Source organism: Leuresthes tenuis, unplaced genomic scaffold (genome assembly GCF_036924035.1).
Source record: "Leuresthes tenuis unplaced genomic scaffold, fLeuTen1.0.hap1 SCAF_13, whole genome shotgun sequence".
In the NCBI taxonomy this organism is placed as follows: Eukaryota; Metazoa; Chordata; class Actinopteri; order Atheriniformes; family Atherinopsidae; genus Leuresthes; species Leuresthes tenuis.
In genome coordinates this window covers 7,482,036-7,505,063 of record NW_027325367.1, presented here as the reverse complement: position 1 = coordinate 7,505,063, position 23,028 = coordinate 7,482,036, and the positions used below count along the sequence as shown (strand labels likewise).

Sequence of the window (23,028 nt, the reverse complement as noted above, 5' to 3'; positions counted from 1 at the left end):
TGTCTATCCAGGGAGCAGTTTGTCTGTAGTGCCACTGTAATGAATGCTATATAGTCCAACACACACAGCGCTGTTGCTCGCTTTCATGAACACTCGTATAACTACACACATACAGGTGCAGACTGAGCACGTTAGCATGTTTAATAGATAGTTTTGTCAACCATGCATCTAAACTTGTGAAAACAAATCTGGTGCAACATGAATGAGTATTGTAGTCAATACTTTACTGTGTTCAGTCATCCATAAATTTGGGCTATTTCAGCAGCACCTCACTAAACAAGGTGATTTTTTGTGAAGGTTTGTGTGCTGATCACTGGCAAAAAAAAAGAAAAGATGTAAATCGAAAAAAATGTAAATTCTCAAACTCATTACACTTAAAAGGCCTTCATAAAGCGCTGTAGACACACATATACAATCATTTAAGCACACTAATGGATTGTGTAATGTCAGACACACATTTCAGCTATGCTTACTCGAACCTGAACATTTCCATTGCCAGAGCATTTAGTTGTAGCCTGGGGTCAGCTAATACTCATATGTGAAGTCATCACTGCAGGTCAAAAATGATGAGTTGGCAACCTATAGTTCAGTTCCAGCGAATTCCATAGCCCTTATCTATTACTGTGTGAGTACCCCTATACTCCGAAGGGCCTGCATGCAAAGGCTGTCATTTCGGTTTTTAGTTAATATGAGAAAATGTCACCTGTTTAAAAATGTTTTACAGAAAAAAAGCACTGAAACACATTGTTCAAACTTGATATAATATCTATTGGAAAGGTAATTTTTTATTTTGTATAAGCAGCTGGTTTATAAAGAAGGACTTCCCACACTTATATCAGCATTTGTATGGAATTCATGTTGAAGCTACAGATTGTAGTTGCAGGCCAAAACACATAGACTCACTTTTTGAAATGAAAAATAAAATGATCATTACTTCTCGTATATTTTTTCTGATGTTTGAATGGCTAAAACAATTCACTTAGTAATTACAAAACGTTTAATACAGTTTAAAAGGTTGCAAGCGATACCCATAAATGCCTTTTTCACGCCTTTTTCAGTGTGAAATACTCAGACTTTGCTTGGGTCACAGTGTTTCCTGTTTGTTCATTCATGTATGGTCCAGGTTTAAACATCTGTTTTGTATTTTTGTTGGCCTGCCTAGATTTTATTCATGTTATCTTTCAGATTGTAGGCTGTATCCGCTTTTAGCAGACTGTGAAACTATAAAAACTAATCTTGAGATCATAGCAGCACTTTCAGCTACACTGTAGCTAACCAACAAAAGGACTAAAGGCAGATTACAAGCTAGCTTTTTTTCTCTTCACTATGTGAAGAAGTTGTTCACCAGTGAAAACAACTGATATTAATTGTGTTTTCATGTACAGTGAATATACTACAAGATTACAGGCTGTGTCTTTTGCACATTTGATTCGTCCCCATGGACCTGCCCTCACAACTCCAATTGTACACTGTTTCCTGTCTCTCCCATTGTCACTCATCAGTCAAGTGGGGTAAGGGTAGAAGAAAGGAGAAAAAGCCACGAGATCACAAGGAAAATAGGCAGAGAATTGGAAATGTGAAAGAATAAGAGGGAAGCACAGAAAGAGATGAACAATATTAATGTTGTAGAGTGGGTTCAGTTTGATCGCTACGGTAACCGTTTCTTCCTGGAAGCTCATGCTCATCCATCTGGATTTCCAATTACTCACAATCCCTTGTGACTCCACCGGCCGCTTTTAGAAAATGATGTTATTTCCTGACCAGACAAATACAAAACACTCTCAAGATAGGCAGACTAAACACATTTACACAAGATGCATTAACATAAACACAAGCACAAAATATGTGTACACAAACATAGCAAGACCTGTAGTCATCAGTCTTACTTTTTTCTTTTTTTATGTTTTTTTAATCTTGTCCTGCCTCAACATCATAAGCTGCCAGATAATAAGTAGAACATTTAAATATTTACTTATAGAAGCACCTTATCATTATTATCATTTTCAGTTATAAAAAATTCTCAGGCTTAGGGTTAGCATCATACATTAGAATGAATTATATCCTTGAAAAGTTGAAATCTCTAGCTCTCTTGCCATCTCTATGTCCATTTATTATGTTTTAAAGTAGTATCTTGAATTCTATAGATTTGAAATGGATTTTTTTTTTTTAGGTGGAGTAGAAACAGAAGCTTAAAATAATAATTGAATCCCCATGATCTTCAGGCCCTCGGGTGGTGCTTTCACCTAGACAATGTCTTTTTCCGGGAAGGTCTTGCATATTTCAGCAAGATAATGCCAAATCACATACAGCAACTATTGTCACACCATGGTCTCGTATTAGAAGAGTCCAGATGCTGGACTGGCCCGCTTTTGTGAATGAAATGTTGATTTATGAGATGTGCATTAACATTAACCTTTAAAACAGTGTCCAATCATTTTTGGGCTTATAGATGTATAATATACTGCCATTTTACTATGCTCATTTTTTATATTTAGCTTGAAAAGATCTAACACAAAATGCCCAATGAAATGAAACTTTCTGTGCTCATTCCATGATCATGTACTGTACGGTATGTGTCGACATACAGTGCTTTAGCTTCTATGAGGTCAAGCTGTGTCAATATTTAGCATTCGGAAAACATAGCCCACCTACATCCTCTCAAAGCCTTAACAGTAATTGAACCATGACTTCCTCTCCAGGGAGCATTTTAACTTAAAGAGCATGAACAGTCAGCAGAGGTAGGAGCAGCAATTGCTAAGCTAAAGATTGGTTGCCTTAGGTGATTTTTCTCAAGTCTATTCTATTCTATTCTATTTGTTTCTATTCTATGTTGTTTTGGGGTTGTTGCCATGAAGAGTTCTTTAAGTTGTAACCATGAGAAGATTAGATCGTCTCTGGGGCCAGAGGTCAAGTTGCTCCCTCCTGTAAATCTACTCACTGGCATGTTTTCATTATCAACACCAACATCTCCCACATATTCCCCAGGCAGCGTGTAAGTCTTAAATGTGTGTGACGTGGCCTTGGCTGCAGGTTGGACTGTAAGTACTTACCAAGACTAGCTCCAGCAGCTCTGTCTTAAATCATACACAACCACAAACACACACATCCATTCGTCTGAGGTGCTTGTGGATGATTTAACAAAGTCCTCATCACTGCCTCATCAGGTATGGATTGGGTGTGTATATGTGAGAGAGTAGTTGGACCATTGCAGGACAGATTTACTACTGACTGATCTGAGTACAGATAAATCACCTCACACACTTATCAAGGAGTTATTGCACATAAACTTTGTCTCTGTGTCCCCCTCTCCCTTTCTCTCCCTTTATTAACAACAATACTACTACTAATGATAGTTGTTATTATCATCATTATTGTTATTATTATTATTATTTTTCACATCTTCCCTTGTTAACTTGATGTTGCTGTCCATGAGTTGATGTATTCCAAGAAAGTCTGTATTTGTTTGTATTTGTTTTTGCCATACCAGCATGTATGTGGATGTGACATTGTTATGCACATAACATGAACCAGCCTTTGTCTCGTGTGTAAATTTGATCGGCACAGAATTGGACATATCTCAGACTGATCGCTGTCTCACCAGTCTTTGCAGATGAAGGGGCTGATTCCTGCCTATTATTTTGTGATTCCCTAATTACAATAAGGGTATTCTCCAAACACACAACTGGCTGAAGCAAAGTTTTGTGGTAGCAGAATGGTGTTGCCGAAAGCCTCACATGTTGTAATCAGGCCGACATTCAAGTCTGCAAAATTAATTTAATTGCTGGGTAAACCAGTTGGCCTCCTCTGAGATGGACACCACCCCAGTTTGGGGTACTGTGATTTTGTAGGCTCTGGGAGACATGGCCAGGGTCATTGACAGTATGTTTGTGGAGTGTGTGTGTGTACATACGGTATTAATTTGGTAGTGGCTTTTCTGTTTAGTCTGAGTCTGTGACTGTCTGGAGCAGGACAGTATTTACAAAGTTCAACTATAGAAACACATATTCTAACACACATCTCCTCTATGTGTGGTCGTTGGGGAAAAGAAAACATTGAAGCTCTGAATTCCTGATATTGCATGAAAGTGCTTTACTGTGCTCACATTAATAAATGTTCTTTGGATGTGCAGAGCACCCAGTCTTTTTTCTTTCATAATCTTTGAGCAAAAAGTCTTTGTATTCAACTGATAATAGCTACAATAATAAAATTTTACTGCATTTCAAGGGATATTAAGTGTACAAGTGTCGGTAAGCTATAATTGTAATGTCAAAGACTTAAATGTTATATTGGCTCATGTTTTTTAAAAGCCTGATAGTAAACATGTTTGATTATGTTTAAGTGGATCTATTTTTTTCAGTCTGACATACACAGATTTTGATACACAGCAGTGAGCACAGCCGGTAACATGGCATCGTAACTGCAGGCAGACTAGTGGAAAAAGATGGCCCAGAATTTGTTTCTGGATGGCCGCTCTTTGAACAAAACAAAATCTAGAAAAGCTCTTTCTTTTGGTTATTTAAGTGAATAAAACTTAAACAGGAAGCCATATTCTTTAGGTCTGGTCATTTATTAGCTCTTAGCCACCCGGACTGATATATCCTAAAACCAGACAAGCCAAACTAACCTTGTCATCTCATTTAACCGTATGTTGTCACTGCTCGGCTCTTTGGTGGGCGTATTAGCCGTCACTCTGGGCTTTTCTGCTCATTAGCACTCCATCTCTCTATATTTGTCTTTTTTCTTTTTTTCTTTTCGTCTCTGCTCAGTTATGTTTCGTTCTTCTCTGCAGTGTCACAGATCACAAAGATCCCTGTCAAGACCAACAGGCTTTAGTTTTAGGTTATATACACTTGTTACACACTCAATCCAATGACTAGTGGAAGCAGCCATCTTGAATGTTTTGCCACTGAGGGCGCTTGTAAGGGTAGAACCGGGATGTATTTGTATTTTTTATTGCAGGTATATGAGAGAAAACTAGAACAAACCCACATGGGAAAAAGATAAGTAGACCATTGTCAATCAATCATTTTGCCCCCTACTGGGCAAACTGCAGAAATGCTAATCGCTGTATTTACAGCGACAGATAAAAAAGCAGGCTCAAATCAAAAAGCATTGCACATTCAAGGGCATGTGGGGAGGTAATGGGAGACAAAGGAGCTTTAATTCTATGTAAAGACATGAAAAGTACTATGACTTTAAGCATGTGGAATGGGTTAATCTTCTCACCCTTTCAAACAGCCAACAATCGTTTTCTTTTACTTTTACAAGAAATATCTGCCTTTATTTTCTTTGTATACTAATTGCTCTCTTTCAAGGCAGTGCCACTGACACACCGATTGCATTTCATATGGTTTTTTTTGCCAGTGGTAACCCAGACAGACACACACACTGACTCACACACACTCCCAGGGCAGGACGTCATAGTGAGAGCAGGATGTTGACTTAGTTTTCATTTCAGCTTTCCCTGAAAAGCCTGGAGGTTGATAGAAGAGTGGCCAACAGATGTAGAAACAGGGAAACATGAGTACAGATTAATTTCTGTATATATATATGTATGTAACATTTATCTTATCCCGCCAGACACATATAAGAAATCATGAAGCACATAAATATGTACAGCTGTGGTGCAGAATGATGACACTGAGGAAAATATCAGTGAAAGGTAGATACACAAAAGTAGAAAGTGCTCAAAACTTAATTAGTCTCTGTTTACTGTAATTCCACATTTTTAACTAATAGAAAGATTTGGATTCTTCTAAAACATACTCAAAAATATATAGGTGTTATACTAGAAAAAAAAAAAGTATGAGAAGCATTGAATGATCATCATCATGGAGACAAGAAATTGTAAAATAGCACTCTCAGTTTAGATATGTCCATAATAATGTTTTAATCATTAATGTGAAAGTGAAAAGAAAAAGATAACAAACAAACATCTTAGCTTTCCATTGAGTACGATCATCAGGACATTTTGTCCATTCAGGTACAGCCATGCGGAAGTCATAGCCCGAAGGACTCATTCAGAAATCTGCACCTGATCCAAAGGGACAAAATATTTCTGGTTAGTGCTTTGTATGAGTACATATTGATTGACAAAACTGTCAGAAATAGAAAGCTACTTGACATCCAGGAAATGCAACACATTACAAAGTCATCAATTTGTCTTACGCATCAGTATGAACTCGTTTACTCGCCACAGAAATACAACAGTAACAATAAATGTTGTGACATCCAGTGACTAGGACAGGTTGTCAGTGTTTGTGAGATGATTCAGTTGACACAAAATTAAATGTTATAGTTTTAGCTCTCATTTTTACTGTTGAGAAAGGGATGTTTGTTACATGCATTTGTGTCCCTTCAAGATGTTAGTTTAGTCTTGTTGTACAAGATTCATGCGAGAACTAAAGTTAGTTGATTTTTTTTCTCCTTTCATTTAAAAAAGATATTGTTGGCAAAAGGCTGATTCGTAGTGTTCAAAGTGAAGCATATAGTCAAGCATTAAGTGAACATGCTGTGTGTTCAGTATAATATTACATCTGAATGACGAAAGGAGCTGCTAATATACTTTAAATCCCAATTATGATCAAATCATGGTTGCCTCGCATTACATTTGTGTTTATTTTAAGTGGTTATGATTAAGTTGATTAACCAGGTAAATTGCTTTACTAAGGTCTTGAACTACTGTGTTGATGTCATGCCTAATAATGATGCTGTTTTTTGAAAACATGATTTTGTTGTAAAACCTTTCTCTCTCCATATACCTTGAGATAATTATCTTGTGGCTGCAAATTATTTTTGACCTATAGGCATTTTATCAGAGCACGGTCATGACTGAGGCTACCACCATGACCATCATTAGTCACAAAATTAAGTCTTGAGCTTGAGAATTATTTTATCCTCATTTATTTGCGAAAATGGTGTTTCTTTTTTGCTCAGCTTTAGTTTAGTGTAGAGAGGGAGTAATTTGTGTCTGCAATTCTTACCTATTTAGTCATGTCTTAATGAGAGTAATTATGAGCTTGATGGAGTCAACTGTAGCAGACACATAATTTGTCTTGTGTAGAGCTTCTTCATTATGGTGAAAATACAAAGATCTTGATTATTTAACATGATTACTGATTGACTTTGGAAACATGTATCATCTGGAAACTCTTTTGTACTCCCTTGTCAGACACCTTCACACCTGGATGTTTCCAAGCAGATGAGATGGTTTGACCTGTCTTGTGAACCGAAGGCCAGCCCCTCTCCTCATTTACTAATTTGTTATCATAGAGTCCTCTCCTTGGCCCCTCTTCTTGCAACCTAGTCCTTCCCCCGGGAGGCAAACGGAGGAGGTTTTATTATATGGTCTCTGCCAGATGAGCAGAGTAACGTGTTCAAGACCAATTATTGATTAATATTTTGATTCAGTTCAAGAAGTGACATAATGTGACGGGACCCTTTTATATATTGTTTTGTGTTGTACTGAAAAAGCTAAAGGAAAGACACACCTGTAAATCCTCTCCCGTAACTTCTCCAGCAAGCCACCTAAATCCCCTTTCCTTCAGGTGCATTTTAGGAATTTGAAATCCTTTTTGAAATGTGCTGAGAGCAGTTTCCGGGTCATAGGCATAGTCATATTTTTTGGTTTAAGGGAGCAGTGAATGTACAGACAACTTGTTTGCGATTAGATATTTGGATATTTGGATATGCAGGTAAAAACAAACAAACCAAAAGGAAAGTTAAAAAAAAATTACTGGAAAATGCACAAAAGGTGCTGCTGATGCTGGAAATCCAAGTTACAAATACTAATATGAAATAAAACAGATATGGAGCAATGAGACAACTAAACACAGGTGGGATGTAAAGACAGGAAGTAAAGGTAACTAAACTATGTAGATAAATAAATAAATTAATTCATAAATAAAACATACAAACTCAAAACCAAAGAGCTTTAAAACCGTTGAAAAGTAAATGTTTCAAAGTACATTGTACTGATAATTGTATTGTATTGATTATTGATGATATTGACCACATGACTGTGACCATGATGAGAGACAAGCAGCCAGTTTGATTTAACAAAAAACTCTCACAAGGCAATTTTGGCTTTATAATTGTGAGGAGAAGTTTGATATGTTCAGGTTACAAGACAATTAAGTCTTGATTTCAAGACTGTGAGAGAAGGCATAACCGTGACATATTTTATCTGCATGGGGACATTTTGACAGTATCTGATTTGACAGATTTGACACATCTCAGGGCATGTATTGAATTGTCCTGCCCTTGTTAAACTGTTAAAATCCCATTTACTGCATTGCTGTATTTATGGAACTCAAAGGAAGAAGATAAATAATTTTTCAGGTGTTCAGAGCACAGCTGCGCGAACAAAGCTTGTGAGTTTTGTGAGAGAGATTCTTACAAAGCTGATGCAGAGTCCATGGCCAGGTCATTGTTATTTTGCTTCTGCTAGAAGGCTAAAATTAAGAAATTAATTTAGAGATTGTCTTTATTCATATGTGCATGTGTGTGATGTGAAATATCTAGAATTTATTTGTAAAAGTACAATTTAGTGAGTATCCACTATAGTTGAAGCTGTGTGAGTCTCAATATTTTGCACCCACATGTTTATGCACGTACACACTTCAGTATGTAAATATCTGTATATATAGGTATTAAATGTGTGTTTGTGTGAGTTTACAGGATTATGGCAGCCTCATCCCTCACTCCTCTCCTGTCCCTGACCCTTTTAAACATCGCTCTATCTTTCTCTGGGAATCCCTCCATCCATCTCTTGATCTCCATCAATCTTCCTGTTTTTTTCCCATCCATATTTCTTTCATACACAACCCAACTGCTCAGGATGGAGGGAGAGATAGAAAGTTACAGAGGATACAGAGAGAGATGATCTTGTCTTTTTCAACCTTCTTTTTATTCCATCAAGCATACATCTAGCCTCAAAACTCAACAATAACACATCCATCACACACACTCAGAAGCACACACACACAAGGCAAGCAGAGAAGAGTCATCTTCCACGATGACGGAAAGAGCAAACAAAGTTTTATTCATAATATAATAAGAAACCTTTATGGGATGAAAATAATCTGCTGTCACCCTCAGCCTGTGGAAATCTAGTCCTTGTGGATGGTTTCTTCTTAGATTTAATGTACGCTACACTCCCTTATTGATGGCTTATTGTCTTTATTACAATATGGATGAGTAGCATGATGCAGTGTGCTTCCGTTTGTAATTCTACATTGCTGCATGTACAGTATGAATGTTTGAAGTTCACTTTTAGCGTGAAACAAATCATTGGGTCTAATTAAGTTATGGCACATTTTATGTAGATGTGTATTGAATTTCTACTCTCATTCTTTTTGACATGCAAGGAACCTTCACTTTTTGCAGGTGCAAAGGTTAGGGCTGTCATTATCATGAGAGTTTGAGTCACAGTTTGTCAAACAAATAATAGCGATTTCATAACCTTTTCCCAATGATTTAAAGACGCTAGGAGTTTTGAATTAGTTTTGACTGACACTGTTTTAATGCATTTTTTAATATATATATATATATATATATATATATATATATATATATATATATATAATCATACAAACAGAAGGGTGAGATTCATTGCAACAAAATAATAAATCCAAATTTTATTATATTTAGGAGAATTCCTTGACAATGCCACCATTGTCAAAGCATGTATCACCATGCTGATACATGCTGAAGCTATTATAATTTAGATCTTGTATGGCAGTAAATCCTCAGAGACATATGGTTAACAGAGCATAGATGGAGAGAGGCCAACAGACAGACAGACACACAGACAGACAGGTTACCATGGTTATCAGAGCAGAGAGGGGAAAATGGAAGGTGATGTACCTGAGTACGTACGTGTGTGTGTGTGTGTGTGTGGGCAGACAGTTATTGTGTCCTTCAGATAATCTGAAATGTAAACCCCCAACTTTAGCCAACTGTTGACATAAACCTTAAGTCAGAGTTGTACATGTGGTCAGATTTTTGGAAGGAAATACTTTGATGTTTGGTTGAAGTTGCTATGACAGCCGGTACAGACACTGGGAACCAATGGAAGTTGAGAAAGTGAGTGAAGTTGAAATGTTCTTCTTTCTTGTTTTTTTTCTTTGTTTTTGCAAGATTAAATTGTTTATGTGTGTCGTGATCATGTAATTGGGAAAACCTTATTTGGCCAGGGTACTACTGTATCATTGATACCATCTGATATAATTTCGTAATGACTACACTGAATAGACTTGGTTGTAGACTCAGAACTGCTGCCAATTTGTCAGATTTTTCAGATATTTAAAGATGCTGCTGTTAGGTTTATTAATGGTGATTCCTTGCTGGAGCCAATCTGAGTTTTGTTGCTTGGTATATGAATGATTCACTGTACAGATGCTATCGAAAAAGCAACAGAAATTCCCAAAAAGTCCAAAAAAGTCATTTGGAATGTTTCTGTAAAACGTCTAATGTCACCTTCTTCTAGTGGTGGCTACTGCAGCAGGAGGACAGACACATCTGTCACGATTTACGGGGTTAGGGCCAAATAACAGTTGGAACTAGATTAAGGCTTAAAATCACATCAGATAAGTTTATAAATTAGAATGAAATGGTAATTATTTTTAATTAGAAGGCTATACACTGAGTCATGTTACTTTTAGAGTTGCACTGTACCCACGGTACGGTTCCTACTATAGTAGAAATTCTACACGACGGTACTACTGTGGATTACTATACTAATGGTGCCAGTTTCCGCTACACAGCGGCCGCTTTGACTCTTTTCCCGGCTTCTTACCGCTTGCTACTCCCTTGTAAACAAAGCCACACGGCAACCACTGCAACCTAACTACACAGCTGCTGGTGGCCTCCGGGATATGATAGGCTGTTTCCGCATGCTGGGTCTGCCGTCTTTTAGCTGATTGGCTGTTTCTGTGTTTCTGACGGCTAGAACGAACTCCATGTAGACAGCTCCGCTTCGATAGAAATTCATCTCGCCCAGATGCGTGCACAGTGGTCACAAACGTGAGACAACACACACACACACATTCACCATGGCAGAAGCACCGGGCCCGAGCAGCGAGTCTGCTGCAGAGGCTATATGCTCTGTGTACAGGCTAAAGAATGAAGTTTTAAAAGATGTCAAAGCACCTAGAAAATACATAAAAATATAGTTTTCACAGGGAATCAGTTCCTGTTTATTGTATTTTGTCCTCTATGTTTTATTATGTTGGAGAAGAAGCATTGTCAAATAGATTTTTTAAAAAGACAGTGGATTTGTTATCCTTAGTCGGTTATTTATATTAGTATTATGTTTATCATGCACATAACAACATACGCAATTAATAAGTATTTATAACTTGTACAAATACATTGCAGTTCATAAAAATAATAATAATACAAAGGCTGCAGTATCGCGATAATACCTGGAACCGTGATACTTTGGTATAGTATCGTGGTTACTTATTTTGATATCGTGACAACTCTAGTTACTTTAAATGTGTTCAGGAAAAAAACAACTTGATTTGAGTAACTTTGTATACTCAGAAGTGAAAATGCAATGTTATCCAACCAGTTGCTCTGGAATAAGGAAATATCAAATCTCAAGAAGTTTCTTGTATTTCAAGCCTTAAAATCAATCCAGGTGAAGTTATGCGTGCCTTTTTGCCCACAATTTGGTATTTAACTAAAGCACCAAGATTTCCTTAGCTAGATTGGAAGGATTAAACCAGTTAACAGAACAGATACTGAATTTAAGGTATTAGCTAACTTAAATAAGGTAAAAATTACACTTTTAAAGATTGCACAGTCTCTCAGACACACATTTCTATGTAGAGTGTTCGCCAAGTTACTAATATGTGGCATGTTGGGCATTAAAACCAAAAGAAATGCCCAAGACAAAAACTAAACTGAGACTGGTGTCTAGATTTTGTGTCTTTGACACATGACAAATAGATGGCACATCTTTTCCCTTTTCTCAGAATTCAGATCCAGAAGGCACTGATACAGTATGTATAGGTCTTTATAGCTTATGTTTGCCTGTTGACAAAGTTCAAATTGAATGAATAAACAAAAGGGTGCAGTGAAGACTTGACTCTGCTCTTCCCAGATAGGATTCTTTCAGAGGTTTTTGCAGATAAGTCTGAAAATCTTTGCACATTAAAAAAAAAATTTTACATATTACATATTTAAAAGTGACTTCTCATATCATAACACTGTTTATTGACAGAAGGATGTGCTTCATTTGGACAGTATTTTAAAAAAGGCCATGCCACATATTTAGTGTTTGTTGGTGTATTTGTGCATATGAATCTAAGTTACAAAGCATAAAGTCAATTCCAAAGTGAGTTACTCTCTCAGAAATCCCTCTTCTGATCTACCTTAAATGCCTTGTTACTAGGCAACAAGACCGTCCTCTGCACAAATATGTCATCATGTGTTGTTTGTTTATGTTGGTCGAAACAATTTATAATTACATTTGTAGAATATGCAACCTTTATTTTTTGTGAGAGCAACCGCTTGTTATTTGTAAAAATGGCTTCCATGTAGGTAATGTTGCATTGTAAAAAGCTAACCAAGTGGTTTCAATTTCTAATGCTAGCCTCACCAAAAAGTTTCATCATAATGTGTTGTGTTAACATGTGAGCAAGGCAACCAGCAATAAGGCATCCGCAAGGGTAATGGTCACTTTGTGTAAAGAATGTATTTTAATGCCAACCATGATGTTCTCGTTAATCATGCAGCTACCAAATTTCTAATAAATGTGGCTATTGTGCCAATGTGGGTCAAGCCAATGTTGCAGTCACCATCCACGTTGAAAAGATTCAAGGAAATTACTTACGCAGAACAATACTGCCATATGTAAATTCCAGATCAACCACAATTTTAACAATTTTTCAAACGTGATCATAAGTAAACATAGAAGGTGGCCCTAAATAACTGTTTAATAATTTATATTCAGCTTTTTACATGGATCTTTGACAGTAGATGATCTAAGCATCACTGTTGATTTAGTTAAAAATGGGCTGCATCTACAGTTTCTCACAAGCTTAAGTGTGTTTTGATGAACCATGAGATGCATGATTTGTTTTTTTCTTCTCTCTTGTTTTGGCACATTAAACCCTGAAAAAAGTGCTATTAAGTTCCTTTATGAATTAGCAAGATGTAATAGGAGAAGTATAAATACTTGAACTTGTTACTTCATGGGGACTTTGTTAGAATATTATCTGGAACATTTCCAGTGTTGAGGAAGTTTGGGCTTCTTAAGTAGTAGTGTTCTCAGATATCTGTACTGAAAGGTTTTGAAGCAGATGTGTTTGCCTGAGTGTTTATATGATACTGTATGTTGTGAGTTTGCGCGTGAGAATGTTTACACATATGGAAGAGAGACTTGGGGTGTCTCAGATGTTCCTTCACAGTTCATCAATGTTAACATCTGGTCAAACAGCTGGACTCATTTGGACAGACACACACACACACACACACACACACACACACTCAGACTGTCCACACATTGACAAGTGTTTCTCGTCTGATTTTCTTAGATTTATTTCTCTCCTATCATCTAATTTTTCTTTCAAATGTCTCCTGTGTAAAGACTTTTTACAGTTACATGAATATTTGAACAGTACGTGCACTATTTAAGATGTTGCGTTTAATTGAGATCGGAACGTCTTATGTAATGTCTCATATGCATGTGTTTATCTGTGTGTATTATCCAGACAGGAAATGTGAACCATGTGCATGTTAAACAGTCCAGTATTTCAAATTTAACAAGCTCATCATTCACTCAGTTTGATTTTACTATGGGAACAGAACAGATTAGAAACAATGACAATTTGAAAATCATACGTATTGTCCATGCTGCATTTGTGTAATGATGACTTGGAAATGCAAATTAATCAAATCCCTTTGTTTTTATTTCTAACTACAGTAGATACTTTTATAGACGCCATTGATTTGATTCCTGTTTTGAAGCCTTAAGAAAATAGCAGTTCTCAATAAGAACTGTTACATATGCTCACGGTGTAGCAACTTGTTAATTATAGTGTAGCCAACATTAAAAGCATAAAAACTAAAGCATGCATTGCGCTTTTACTGCAGGGCACATTACTGTAACAGTGTCCCCTGGGTTGTAGTCACATATTTTCAAGAATTGAATACAAAGGACTCTTTTTCTCATAGACATCTGAGTTGAGTTACGAAATTTAGAGCAAAGCCCTACATTTATAATGGACACCCTGATTTGACATCAGGACCAAAAGGGTTGAAAATATTTTCATGTTTGCATAGATTAAAAGTAAAAATTACTTTTAGCATGTTCCTGGAGGAAAAAAAGCTCACTATGGAGCATTTTCTTCTGTTTTTTTATTTCTAAATGTATATGCTATTGCACCAACTGTGAAAAATAGCTATTTGCCAGGAAATTGTTGTAGCTGAAGCAGTATAATATGAATGTACAGTTTTTAATTTGTAATTGTTCAAAGTCTTCTATGCTTTTATGTTACTTAAAGATAATGTGAAGATGGCTGTTGCTTTCTGTAAGGAGTAAATAATGTTAACTGCATAAGACCAAAAATAGACCCAGGTTGAATAACTTGGACTGTATAAAACCTTTGCCCTCCCCCTCATATTCCAAGCTAATTACTCATAACCTCAGTACAAGAGCAATGCAGGCGTTAGTTGGAACTTGGAAGACTGCACAGAAAAAAATGACATGATTTAGATTATTTGGAAACAAAACCTGAATGCAAAGCAGGATGTGCTGGATGTTCCCAGTAACTCCCACAGTAGCAATTTTGGCAAATGTTTTATTTTTGCTTTGAGGAGTGAGGATCTGACAGCACAATACAGCTAAACTTTTTGTGAATTCACTGTGTTCTGACTTTACATATCATGTTCATAAAAGCGGTTCTGAAAATAAGAAAGTATTCTTTAAAATATTACAAAAAATCTTGTTGCTGTCTATCCTGCTGCTAATAAGAAGATCGGAAAAAAAATTGATGGAGGTTGAGTGTTTTCTTCAACATTTTCTTTATCCTGCATCATTTTTTTAAGTACTTAATTGCATGTTTGTGTTGTTTTCTATTTTTCAGGACTGTTCCCTGCTGTGTTGAATCTGGCTACTATGGCAGATATAACAACTAATGCTACTTGTGGTAAAACTGGTCCAGAGATGTTTTGTAAACTGGTGGAGCATGTGCCAGGTCAACCTGTGAGAAATCCACAATGTCGAATATGCAACCAAAGGAGTCTGAACCCATTAGGTAAGAAACAAATTGCACATACACACAAGACTTTTGTACTGGGGGATAAAAGCAATTAATCAATCTGGATTAACTAATTAGAGAAGTATTGGCCAGATGTTAAGCAATTGTTTTGTCGGAATTGATGATTATAGAATGAGAAATAGAATCAATTGCAAAATGACAAGATAGAAATACAAAATTAGCTTGGAGTCATTATTCAAACAGCCAACCAGACTGTCATAATAAGAAGAGTTAACATATCAATTAACCATGCAGCCAGTTGTAGAACCAAACAACCTATTAGCGTGTCAGTATACAAGTGAGTCATGAACTAGTTTCCAGTGATTCACTGGCCAGTAAGTCAGCCACTTAGTCTGTTACTGTAACACTTATTCAGTCAGAATAAGGGAACAAATGGTATGTTTATTCCAAGTTTTCAAACATTGATAACTGCAGAGCTACCATTACAAAGGCTTAAAGTCAATAAATGTTGTTCAACTTTTAATATTAGGACTTCTTTTTGAGAAAATTCCACTTAGTATGCATTTGATAATACCGTCTGTATGACTCTTCTGGGAGACAGAGACAGGCCAATCTAATTAAAATTATAATTTAATATTGTAACATTATCTATTCCTAATTAGATCAATGACTTTGTCACTGTTGACACTTTTGAGATTTTAGTCAATTTTGCCATATTCGCTTTCTTGCCAGCATTTAGATGAGAGGATTAATGGAACTGAAAATAGGCAAAAAATACTGGATGCAGGTGTAAAAATCGAGCCCAGTTCTTCTGAAAGGTTAGAAATTTGGCTAAGGGTATATCCAAAGCTCAAAGCTTGTTATTTTCAAAAGCTTATTATGAACTGATCAAAAAGGAAAAATCAAAGAATGAAGAATGTGCAGTTTTTCAAGAGATTATGTGGACTATCTCTTGGCAGTAGAATACCCTTATGGGGTCTTCTCGACATGAGTTTGCCAGACATTCAGGCCAAGAAGTGTCCCACTGATGAATTAATAGATTTGCCAGACAGACTGACTCATTGTTATGATATATTTTTACACAGTCTCACTATTTTAGACACCAATTATTTATTTGCTTTGTAAGAATTCTGTTTTCTCAGCCTCAGAAGAAAATAGACGGATAGGAGAGGAAGGATGACAGATGAGTGGGGGAAGCAGACATGAGAATTTTACCAAAGCAGATATTTATTTAGCTTGCGATAGTTGCCATGGTTTTTAACAGAAATGTCACACATAAGTAGCCAGATGATTGACGGATGGCAGTCAGTTTGAAACATCACATCTTCTCTTGGAAATCTCACAGACTTGAGCACCCAAACGATCCACACAGCATATATTAAAACTCTGCATTGTGACTTTTGCTATATCATAAAATCATAATGTGTTTTATCTGCCTTCTCCATAAAAAACTATTGCAATGGGAAAATGGGTTGCCATTCTCTTTTATTCAAAGGTGAAATAAAATCACGTGAGATGGAATGGAAATCTATTATTTTTTCTTTTAAAATGTAGAACGATGTGCCTTTGATATCTGCCCTTGAATGATTAAAAAATGTCAAAGTGGAGAAAATAGTGGAAGTGAACATTTTACCCTCAGAACAATGCTGAATTCATGACACAGACAACGTTTTGGGTTTTTCAAGTTAAAACATTCAATATGTATCCTTGTTCTCTCTTTGTGTGTGTGTGTGTGTGTGTGCAGAGCGTCATCCCATAGAATATGCTATAGATGGAACCAATCGTTGGTGGCAAAGTCCCTCTATCATGAATGGAATGGATTACCACTATGTGACAATCACACTGGATTTAAAACAGGTAAAGAACCACTCATCTTACATCTTTGATGTACATTTTCTGCCTCCTTTTCTTTTTTTTCATTAAACGTCATTCTTTCAACATATACAGCGTTGGGCTAGTTATAAATATAAGTATCATATATTTTATGTTACTTTGCACACGTTAAATACAGCTGCATGTTTCATCTTTTGTTTTCACGTGCATGACGTTAGAAACAGAAAATTAGACACTCATTTTGATCAAACAGATTTGCTGTGCATCACACTGATCCATAAAGCCATTTTTAAACTTTTTTACTTAATGGGACACTCATTACTCCTACAATTATCCATTACATTAAGTGATAAACTGGTCTATGTTGTTTTTAATACGTGCACCCATCCAACCCGCTACGACAGCAGATCCACTCAACCTGACCCAAAGCACACCCTTCACTGCTGATTGCCAAAAGCTGGATATTTCAGATTTTTCATTTTCATGCAAAAATGCAAAATGTTTAGGCTGGCAGGTTTTTACAACTTTTCTTCACAATACACCTCAAGCAAAACCATTTTAGATTTGCTTACTCGACCTTGAATTATGCGCAAATCAGCTAACAGCCTGTTACTATCCTATTGTAAAAAGTATAGACAAAACCTCCCAACTTAAGTTGCTCGACCAGCTGAACTGAAAATACACTTGTTATCCTCAGGCTTGTTGTTGGAAAGCAAAGGGGTTCTCTTAACAGGCCTGAGGATATTTGTAATGGTGATAGCTACAAGAATCGAGGACATAAAGACTTTGTTGTGAGTCCTTCAAATCACTCAGTGCATAAGTAATTTTGTGAAGCTTATTTTTATCAAACACTTATTTTGTCAAACACTTTAAAAGATGTGTCATCCAGGAAATAAAATTACCCACAATTGTTTCAGGAGTGCTGGAATTAGTTAAACCAGGTTCACCATAATCATTCTTAATCATGTATGCCACCTCTCGAATATGTGTTTCTGTTTTAGATTTGAAAACTTTGGCTGGGATCTCTGTGATTGAGGATCTGTACACTGGCATGGAATATGTTAGAACATTAACTTTAGTTTAAAATGTGTTTAAACAGATTAGAGTGCTGCATTATAATTATAAAGATGTTGTGAAAATAAAACTAATGAGACAGTGGGAATCAATTTATGAGAAACCCTCGGTTCATTGAGAGGAGCCTGTTAAAAGCTGCTATTGAGGTTGAAAACCTCATTTTAGAGGAGTAATGAAAAGACAAACACTCCAGGAAAATGTCACATCATCATAGTATATTCTTGATAATTTCACAAATTAAAAAATTGTGCAGCTATAAAAATAAAAAAAAATACACTTTCTTGGATAATCAATAAAAAATTATTTGAGTCAACCCCCAAACCCTTATAACACTGCACTGCAAAGATGCCTAGATCTATGGAAATATGGAAAAGAAAGATAGATAGAAAGAAAGAACAAACAGAAAGAAAGAGACAGAACAACATTGCAAGCAGATGTAATTTTTTAATAGAAAAACGAGGAATAAAGAAATTCAGCTGACGTTGATGTGCATGACATAAATAGGAAGTTAAATAAGGAATATGGGAAACGCAGTTTTTCTCTTCCTATTGTTTTACGTCTTTAAAAATAGCAACTTTGATAAGATGGACATCTTGAATATTATATAGGCACACAAACTGAGGAGAAACTCGAAAATAGCAAGAGGGAAACTGATGTGAGTTTTATTTATTCTTTGCCAACCATTTGCACAGAATATGATTATACCTCTGAACAGGAAATAAAACTGCAACCATCCTGACATGTTAATGACTTTAAGCCCATCAATCACACCTTTCACTGACGTGCTGTGGCTGCTGAATAAATGAGTTGCCTTAAATAGTGTTGAAAATACACAGAGACATATTTTCACACCTGTCTCAGGAGTGATACGGCCAGTGAATGCATCATCATACTCGCATACAATCTTGAGACCTTAATGCTAGTTTGCACTGCTGATAACGTGTATACACACACACACACACACACACACACACACACACACACACACACACAGACAAACAGACGCATAAATGATTTTTGCTACTTTCAGAAGTTCATTAAGAATTGTAGGGGACAGATAAAAAACATTAAGACTTAAATAAGAAAACCAGACTGTTAGAAAATATCCTCATGTGTTATGATATGTTCAAAGCATCTTATGTATATTTACTGTCTGTGCAGAATCTCACATTATACTCCACTGTCATCAAGTTTCTATTTTCAGTTCTAGTCTGTAACAGTGTAACATGCATTAGCAGCTGGGGATACACAGATGACTGGGCTAGCAATCAGAATCAGCTGATTTTCAGCTTGACCAACTATGTTATTTTATTTTATTTTATTGGGCAAGTAAACACATCACATGATCATGTGCACAACAACAGAGCCACATGTACACAAGCGTATCTTCAGTGTAGATTATTTTTTGCAATTTCTAATATCTGTGATATCTAAAATAAGCCATAGAGTAGCAACCACTCTTGTGTTTTGGACAGCACCCCAAATCTCAAACTTTTAACTATATCATCATGGTGAACAGCCAGCTGCTTCTATCTTTTGCTGTATCAGCAGTAAAACAGTGAAGCTATTATGAAGAAAATAATACTAGAGTAGAAGCCATTTTTTCTAATCTAGGATAGAGGTGTCAGAATTTTGATGCATCACAAGAGTCCAAGATAGGCTACACTGAACAGGGGATTATTATCTGACATTGTTTAGTTTAGCATGATTTAAACATGTCATTTGTTATATGTTTTTATGTATATCTATATATATGTATTTCATATATTTGACCTGTCCAGGTTTACCTTGCCTCACTCACATTGGCAGCCGGTTTAAGCTTCAGCCCTCCGCAACCCTGAATTGAATTAAACAGGCTTAGAAAATGGATGGATGGAGGTTTGTTACATCCAGAAGTCTTGAGACTGTAATTAATCATTTTATCGTTAATTATTTTGTTTTAGTTTGGTTACAGTTAAAATAGATTACAACTGATCTGCAGTGATCAGACTATATTTAAAAAGCTATTAATACAGGCTTTGGTGTTTTTTGGGGGGAGTCTTTGTACGTGTGCGGCTGGCTCGGTCCATTGGAAAACTATTCACCCTGCAGAGCACCGAATTTCCCTCGCGACCACAGTCATCTCACTCAGAAAATGACAGTGGCCCTGTGTGTTTGCGTGTTTAAGTGTGTGTGGCTATCGCTTGTGACATCACCACTCTCATTTCCTCTCTTGTTATTGTCGAGCCTCTCTGGACAGAAAGACTAAATAATGAGAAAGAGTGGGAGCTGAGGGGCCTTGTGTGTCATCATGTGTGAAAGAAACAGTTGATGTCTGTGTGTGTTATTTATCGTTTCTATTTGGATGAAATCTTGAATTCTAATTGAGTGTAGAGATGCATCTGAATTGACACCACACTAGAAGCTGTCCTCAGAGACCTATGGAGGAGGATTGTGAATCATTTCTGACTTTATGAAAACTTAGAGACTAAGTTTGGGTTATTTCTAAGGTTTAATGGAAAGGTTAAAGAATTTTGTTACACCTCGTCTTTCCGTATCAAACCAAAAAGATTTACAGCTGTGCATCTAAAATGTAAACATGCATACTGTAGATTTTAAAAAATTTTGTAAATATGCTAGGACACTGATATAGTTTGGACTTTACCATAAAAGGCTGAAACTTTATTTTCAAAGGTAATAATCTTTTGCCAGTTTCAGACAAGATTCACTTAAACTGCAGTTATTATGGAAAAGCATCGACCAGTTTGATTGATGGGCAGCGGCCAAATCATGCGCCGGCCCTACTCTTTGGGGACGGGAGGAGAACCTGGTGATCGGAGTCCTGAAAGAGGCTGTCGCTCAAAGTGCTTTTATCCATAGCTCCAAAACAAATGCACACACACATACACTGTATGTGAAGATGCCACAACTAAAATTTATTTAATGAAATATCTTAGGACTTGTTAAAATATGTAGATACAGTTTTATAACAATCTACATTACAAAACTTTCAGATGAGTGATGAAAATTGGTTGAGAATGTGTCAAGAGTTAATTACCATACTTCTTTTCTTAGGATGCCTTTTGAAAGATGTGAAACAGATGTTTTAGCCTTGAGTCTATTAGATCTAAAACATGCATGGAAGATAGTGGAATATCCATTCTATGAGAAATGTTTTGTGTGTTAAAGATCCCCTATATTGCTTATTCACTGGTTTGTTATTTTATTTGGAAGTGTAATAGAAAAGTGTTTGCTACTTTAATGTTCAGAAAACCCATTAGAGTGTGTCCATATCCTTTCTGTTTCATCCCGGGGCTTCTTCATAAAAGTACTCCCACTCACACGAGTGGTACTCACATAAAACACAACACACTTGCAATTCATACAGTGATCCAAGCAAAACTCTCTCAATAATATTTTAGTTATTTGTTCCTTTAAATGGCATCTTCAGTCTTCCGTGTTCTATTTCTATCTGTTTAAGATATTGTTAGAGTATCACTCAATATAGATGAACATGGCTATGGTTGCTTCTCCCCCATTTTCTTAGGTGCCAGGTTTTGCCCATATGATTGGTTTTCATGAAAATAGCAAAAGTGATGACATCAGAGATTTAAAACTGGAGGTGCTTGGAGTGGGGTGATAAAATAGAAATGGTGCTCTGAAAATACAGGTTGGCATTGTTCAGTCCCTCTCGGACACATATGTGCTCTCCTAATTGAGAACAGATGAAAAAGTAGACAAAACGTTATGGTCCTCGTACTGTACAGACTGCAGCAACCTTAACCTAAGATACTCAAATTTGACGCCTGTCTCTTTAAGTACCCTCCCATCTCGGAAAATCCAGTATGCTCTTATTGGTCCACTTCATGGCTGAAAATGGTGAAGTGCAAGAGAGCTGCCTTTTCTTTGTTAGTGATGTGCTGATTAAGCCACGAGGCAGGCATTATGCAAATATTTTTCATGTTTGTGTAGTTACATAAGAAAAGTCTGGACTGGCTATGTTGTGCTGCAAACCTTTTATATTCATAAACAGTTAAAAAAATACCAGTGATGTTTGAGAAAAACAAAAAAAAGCAGAATGTAGTATTTTCTTTTTGTAAATGATCCTGAAAAACAAACATCAAACTAAAGAATCAAACCCTCTGCAGAAATATTCTTCAGCAAGTCTTTCTTTTCTTTGTGTTTAATGTATAACAATTACAAATGACATATTATAAAGAAATTATATTCTCAGAGCTTTTAGTGCCAGGGATTTTTTTTTCCTTTATTCATAACAGGGACAACATAAATTAACCATCTGCTGCACCCAGTGAAACTTTGTTGGTTTAATGTCTGACAGTAGCTAGTGCCAAAACAAGAATGTGGGAGAGATTGCAGCATCTGGTGTTATGTGTAGCCTAAAAACTATTTAAAAGCATTAAGCCAAATTATATACTGGTCTGTTAACATTTGGGTTGGTGTGAGAGTGTATTTTATATGTGTGTGCAAGTGTGTTTTAGGCAGTTTAGACTGACGTGCAGACGGAAACCGAATAGATCTCTCATGGGTATTCCCCAACAAGCTACTCTATTTTTTATATAGGAAAACGTGTTCATCCATACTGCAGCCATTTTGCTGTTTAAACCAATATACAAAAACATACAAAAGTTATTTTGCCTTTTTCACCTCCCATATTTCTTTTTTCTGTGCCATTTGCTCAAATATGAATGTATTTGCTGCAAAACTGTCAAGATATAATCATTGATAATACAGCTGCTTTCAATATATCTCAAACTGCAGTTTAGTGGAAGAGGTTTCGCAGTGAAATGGAAAATGCTTCTGCTGAATATCTGCTGTTTGTTTGCCTGTATTTAGTTTGGCAGTGGGCAGAGATGCCGGGTGATTCACATGATGGGGAAGTGGGCCAACAGCT

The 23,028-nt window shown here is 36.3% G+C and overlaps 1 protein-coding gene across 1 annotated transcript in view; it reads left to right on the top strand.

Moving 5' to 3' along the window:
* lama2 (laminin, alpha 2) overlaps window positions 1-23,028 on the top strand; it is a 171,376-nt gene that overhangs the window by 17,581 nt on the left and 130,767 nt on the right. The window contains exons 2-3 of the mRNA XM_072362587.1: window positions 15,096-15,266; window positions 16,975-17,087. Coding sequence (XP_072218688.1) covers window positions 15,096-15,266; window positions 16,975-17,087 — 284 coding nt within the window. The remainder of the gene's footprint in view (window positions 1-15,095; window positions 15,267-16,974; window positions 17,088-23,028) is intronic.